At 30.7% G+C, this 5,883-nt stretch overlaps 1 protein-coding gene across 1 annotated transcript; it reads left to right on the forward strand.

Moving 5' to 3' along the window:
• Nucleotides 1–2,248: 2,248 nt before the first annotated feature.
• On the forward strand, nt 2,249–3,905 carry LOC140054987 (uncharacterized). Its single transcript, XM_072100132.1, has 2 exons — nt 2,249–2,985; nt 3,190–3,905. The coding sequence occupies exons 1-2, from the start codon at nt 2,352–2,354 to the stop codon at nt 3,204–3,206; spliced, it is 651 nt and encodes a 216-aa protein (XP_071956233.1). The 5' UTR covers nt 2,249–2,351; the 3' UTR covers nt 3,207–3,905.
• Nucleotides 3,906–5,883: the final 1,978 nt, after the last annotated feature.

Raw genomic sequence — 5,883 nt, forward strand, 5'->3', positions numbered from 1 at the left:
TAAGGATATTTGATGAATTGTCATATTTTTGATTAGGTTTGCTATTTCTTTGATCTACTTTATGTTGTAAAATACAATTCATATCTCCTCCCATTATAATGAGTTCATCATTATCATTGAGTAGAGAGACAATTTTTCTATCCAGTTTCTTAAAGAACATTTCTCTTTCTTTATAATTATTAGGAGCGTACACATTTATAAGATTTATTACTTTTTCATTAAAACTGAAACTTAAAATTAGTATTCTACCTTCTTCGTCTGTAAATTTGAGTTTAATATCTTTAACATCTAAGCTAGACTTAAACAAGATAGAAACTCCTTTACTATTTGTTGTTCCAAAGCTGTGGTAGGTTTCGCTTGTTAAGTTGATTCTTGAAGATATTAAGGGTAAATTAGATTCTCGTCAATTTGGTAGTAGGAAAAAGGCTTCCTCAACTCACTATCTTGTTAGTCTTATTGACTCTACACTCAAAGATGTTGAGAAGGGTAAATGTTATGTTAACCTATGTGCGACTGACTTTACTAAAGCTTTTGATCGTGTTGATCATAATGTTATTATTATAAAGTTGATTGAACTGGGTGTGAGGTCGTCCATAATTCCCATCGTCTGCAGCTTTCTCACTTCCGTTCTCTCAACACCAAGTTTGCTGGGATTTTGTTGTGGTGTCCCACAGGGGACATTGCTTGGCCCTGTATTTTTCCTAGTACTTATTAACGATGCTTGTGTTGATTGCTGCAGACGATGGAAATATGTGGATGACCTCACCCTTGGGGAGGTCGTTCGCAAAGGTGATTTGCCTTCCATGCAATCCCTGTTAGATGATCTGATTGTTTGGTGTTCATCCAATAATATGATACCCAAACCCTCCAAATGCCATATCTTGGTTGTCAATTTTCTTAAGGAAAAGTCGGATGATATTATATCGCCTTCTTTTAGTCTGAGTGGTTCCATTTTACAAGTAGTTGATCACATGACGCTTCTTGGTGTAATCATTCAAAATGATCTGAAATGGGAACTTAACACTAATAATATTGTGTCTAGAGCTTCTAGACGTTTATTTTTCTTGTGCATTTTGAAGAAAGCGGGAATCTTAATTAATGATCTGTTGACTGTTTATATGGCTTATATAAGACCTATTTTAGAATATGCTGCCCCTGTTTGGCATGGCGCTATAACTAAGGATAAGGATGTCCAAGTCTATTGAAAAGGTACAAAAGAGAGCATTGCGAAACATGCTAGGTAACAACTATTTGTGCTATGATCATGCATTGTCTGTTACTGGTTTACCTACTCTTGTTGAGAGAAGAAACAAACTGGTGTTGTCTTTCGGGGAAGGCTTATTAAAATCCGAGCTGTTTAGAGAAATACTTCCCCCTCTTCATAAGCCAGCTCGGTCTCTCAGATTCAACCGCTTTCTAGAAGTACCTCATTGTAAAACCAGCAGACTTAGGTCGTCTCCAGTTCCCACCATGGTGGATATAATTAATAGGCACCACTAGCTCTTTTTTAGATATGTAATAAGTGAATGTTTTAAGGTTTTTTATTCATGTATGTTTTTAATTTTATGGTACGATATCTAATTTTAATAAGATGTTTCTAGTTTTATAGCAATTTGAACTAATTTTTAGTTATTTGTAATAAAATTCATTTCAGTCCTTGACTGTCGTTTTGTAATATATTTTTATATACCGAATAAATAAATTTTTAAAAAAACATTTGCATTTTCGTTTTAAGAATTTTACGTAGAATAATTACGTGTTACTTTATAGCCTATTTATGTCATTTTTATAAACTTTGATTAAAATGTCCGAAGTATTATATTTGCATTTTCGCTTAAAAATCCTTCAAATATATTTTGATAAAACCCATTTTTTTGCAATTAATTCTAATTACTTTAAATGTATTATTATCTATCTACAGATATATTACCCAGAAGAATTTAGAATTTTATTTTGCCTTTGTAAATACATTTTGTTATCCAGGTTTTATTACCATTAAAATCTAAGAACAAGATGAAGAAAATCACTCATGAAACAGTACTAAACCTTAGTTTAAGGTTTACATCATATTTTCATCGGATATGTAGCCACTCCCAGTAATGTTTAAACCAATAGAAATTGACGTCTCAAAAAAATCGATTACTTCAAATCAGTTGTTACTTGTCATTGGTCAAATTACTTTTGATCATGTATAAATGTTTAATTAATTCCTGTAGATAGAATGAAAAGTATAAATACGACCAAATAACGTTGTTTTAATCCTGACTAAAAGATAGACGTGTACACGCGTTCAACTGACGAAAGAAAGAAATATCACAGATAACTGTAAAACTATTTTCTGACTAAACAAAATGGCAGAAAATCCAATGAACAATGATGTTAATGCTACTTTTAACTTGGGCGGAAATATGTACCAGCTGACAACGTGTACATTTAATAAAATACCTAGTGAGGAGTGGATAGAAGGATGTGGAGTTGACATCTTCTTCTGTCGAGAAGTTAATCTAGCACAATTGAATAATTTCAATCTGTACGAGCCGAGGTTTGGTACTCGATTCCAAGGGCACACTACAGCAGTATTGGTCAAGAAAAATAAGTTTCGTCAAATAGAAGTATTACCATTTGAAGATGATTTAGCATGGATGAATTGGCGTTTTTGTCCAATAAAGCTGGATGGTATGATCGTTGCTGCATGGGACGGCCGATCAAGATTACAAGGTGGCCATATGCCAAAGGAAAAAAAAGAGCAGTGCCTTGACCAACTTCGACGATACGCAATGTCGCTAACAGAAAAACACAACTTACCAGTTATCATCGGTGGAGCATTTCGCGTAGCACAAATTAATTACGATGATTTACCAGATAATTACATATGTAAGCGCATTGAAGGTGGAGTAAATAACGATTACTTTTATGTTATTTTTCCAAAAGTCAGAATTGGTTCTATGGTTAACGATAATCGACGCATGTTTGAACTTGTTGAAGGTATGTGGTTCATGTTTATTTGTAATCATTTATTATAATTTAAGCTTAATATAATTTAATATAAGTTGTGAAAAGTGAAAAGAGTACTTTCAGGTGTGCAAATATTAAACAATAAATGTAATAATAATTCACTTATAAAAACATAAAAAAGAAGACTTAGCAGCACAGATATATAATAACAATATTTCTTTGATTTGTATACAGCACCCGCACAGGGGTAAGCAGAGGGCTGAAAAGTTAACAAATCATTGCATCGGACAGTTAGAATTGCAATACTCATTCTGCGTCATCTTATCAAGACGAGGCTCTACCTCTTAACTGTAAATTCACAGATAGAAATCATTATCAAAACGTTGGTTTGACATTTTTCAATGTATCGATAATAACCAAATGAATATGTTCACTCATATTAAAATTAAGCCTATACATTTTACACTTTCACTCACGTCATTTTCTTTTAAGATTCAATATGCTCAAGCATTTCACATCCTGCGCGTGGATGCATTCATTGATAAATACCGTAGCTTATCAACATTTTAAACATTAGTATTATAATTGACTAATGAAACATAGAATTTTTAATATCAAATTTACATAAATATAAAGTTGTTGGTGTAGGCTTATTATAGTTAATTTTCGATTCATTTCTCTATATTTCAGAATACATAGAAATACAACAGTACTTTCAGAGTTTTGTGATTTGTTTGTTTGTAAACAATTTGGAAAAGATCTAAATAATATTGAAATAGTTTACCGTGACATTTAAAATCTTGTTTTATTTTTGTCATATAGTATTTGAATAGGCTTTTAATATTTAAGAATGCTGTAGAAAGGTATTTGACAATGATCTTACACTGTCAAGATAGGAAAGTAAATATTCTAAAGCGCTATTTAATCAATAAGTACTTATTATATAAATACTTATATAATAAGTACTTATATAATAAGTACTTATATAATAAATACTTATATAATAAGTACTTAGTACTTATATAATAAGTACTTATTATATAAGTACTTATTATATAAGTATTTATATAATAAGTACTTATATAATAAGTACTTATATAATAAGTACTTATTATATAAGTACTTATTATATAAGTATTTATATAATAAGTACTTATATAATAAGTACTTATATAATAAGTACTTATTATATAAGTACTTATTATATAAGTATTTATATAATAAGTAATTATATAATAAGTACTTATTATATAAGTATTTATATAATAAGTACTTATTATATAAGTACTTATTATATAAGTATTTATATAATAAGTAATTATATAATAAGTACTTATTATATAAGTATTTATATAATAAGTACTTATTATATAAGTACTTATTATATAAGTTATTCTTATGGTTATAATTGATATACCACAGACACAAGTGCGCCTCTTAAGCCTTGTCTACACTATCAAACTTTATGTGTCAAAAAAGTTTGATGTACCCATACTGTATATGGTAGTGCTATGCTTAAATATGGTAGTGATATGACATCATCATGTCCATATATGGGCACATCACATTTTTTTGACACATAAAGTTTGATAGTGTAGACAGAGCTTTAGAAAAGACTACTTTGGCATAAAATTATGTGTTGTGCCCGTATGCGCAAAAGAATTTTTAATTTTTGTCAATATAAGTTTTCTTGTTTAATTAAGCATTATCTTTGGTAGTATAAATTTATTAAGCTTACGTGTAGGTCTATTATTTATTAGTTATTTTGGTGGTTGAATTGTTAAAATAAATATACGTAATATACAATACAATGTCTGTTTGTCTGTTTAGGTATTTATTATTGAATAAGTAATGCGAGCGTCTTTCCTTGAGGTTCAAAACTGGTCCGGTACTTGTTATATAAGGTACCTGTTTTCTAAATCCCTAATACATATTTGATTAAAATACTTGTTTATTTATATAACATAGGCCTATGCCATAATTGTTATGGGTTTAGTATAGTTATACAGTTTTGATTACGATACCTCAAGTATTTTATTTTATGGTAAGTGTTTGCCCTGTTATTCCTAATATGGCATGACATTCCTGTTGGTCACTGCAAAAAAAAGTGAACGCGCACACAGGGTATACACTTAAAAAACCTTGATTCCCCGCACTTTGTTATTACCCTTGTAACTAAAAAGAAAATATGCCAAATATCGGTCCGCAAGATGCAAATAATAAGTGAGGATAAGAATGATATCTGAACAACAATCTGATATCATATTCTTTCAAGCAATTAAAGTTCGAGGAATACTCCAACGGTTTACTGACAGCTACATCCACCACTGAGTACTGATCAAGAAAGGAAGGTTTCGTATGGAACAAAGAGGAAAAAATATCAGAAACCGTGTTTGATGATGTTTTACCTTGGTCGTCAATGTACCGTAAAACTGGATGATGTTATCGTTACTACTGCATGGCACGGCAAGTATAAAATAACAGATGTAGACAAAAAAGATGTTTAAGCAAACTTAAGGACTACGCCTTTCTCTTAGTCAAGGAGTACAACTTACCAGTTATCATTGGTGGAGATTTTAACATAGAAGCAGACAAAAACATCCATGGACGTAAACATAATGTTGATTATTTTTATGTTTTCGTCCGGCAAAATATTTATATAATCGGTGAAGTGTCCGCGATCAAACTATCATCATATCATACTATCAATGAAAGGTGAGAATATTTAAACATATTAAAAACAGTTTAACAAACATTTTCTATCCACTCTACAAATTGTTTCATATAAAGATATTGTGGAACCACGTCAGGTCAAGTTCAATATTGAATATCGAAACGTGGCAGGCTGAAGGCGCTTGACCTTTGACAAGATCGCCTACATTTCTAGTTTTTAACCTTACAATACTTGTATTGTATATTCAGGTACAG

Source organism: Antedon mediterranea, chromosome 7 (assembly GCF_964355755.1).
Source record: "Antedon mediterranea chromosome 7, ecAntMedi1.1, whole genome shotgun sequence".
In the NCBI taxonomy this organism is placed as follows: domain Eukaryota; kingdom Metazoa; phylum Echinodermata; class Crinoidea; order Comatulida; family Antedonidae; genus Antedon; species Antedon mediterranea.

Bases quoted from the DNA above. Each gene is read 5' to 3' on its own strand.
- LOC140054987 (XM_072100132.1), top strand. From the start codon at position 2,352: ATGGCAGAAAATCCAATGAACAATGATGTTAATGCTACTTTTAACTTG.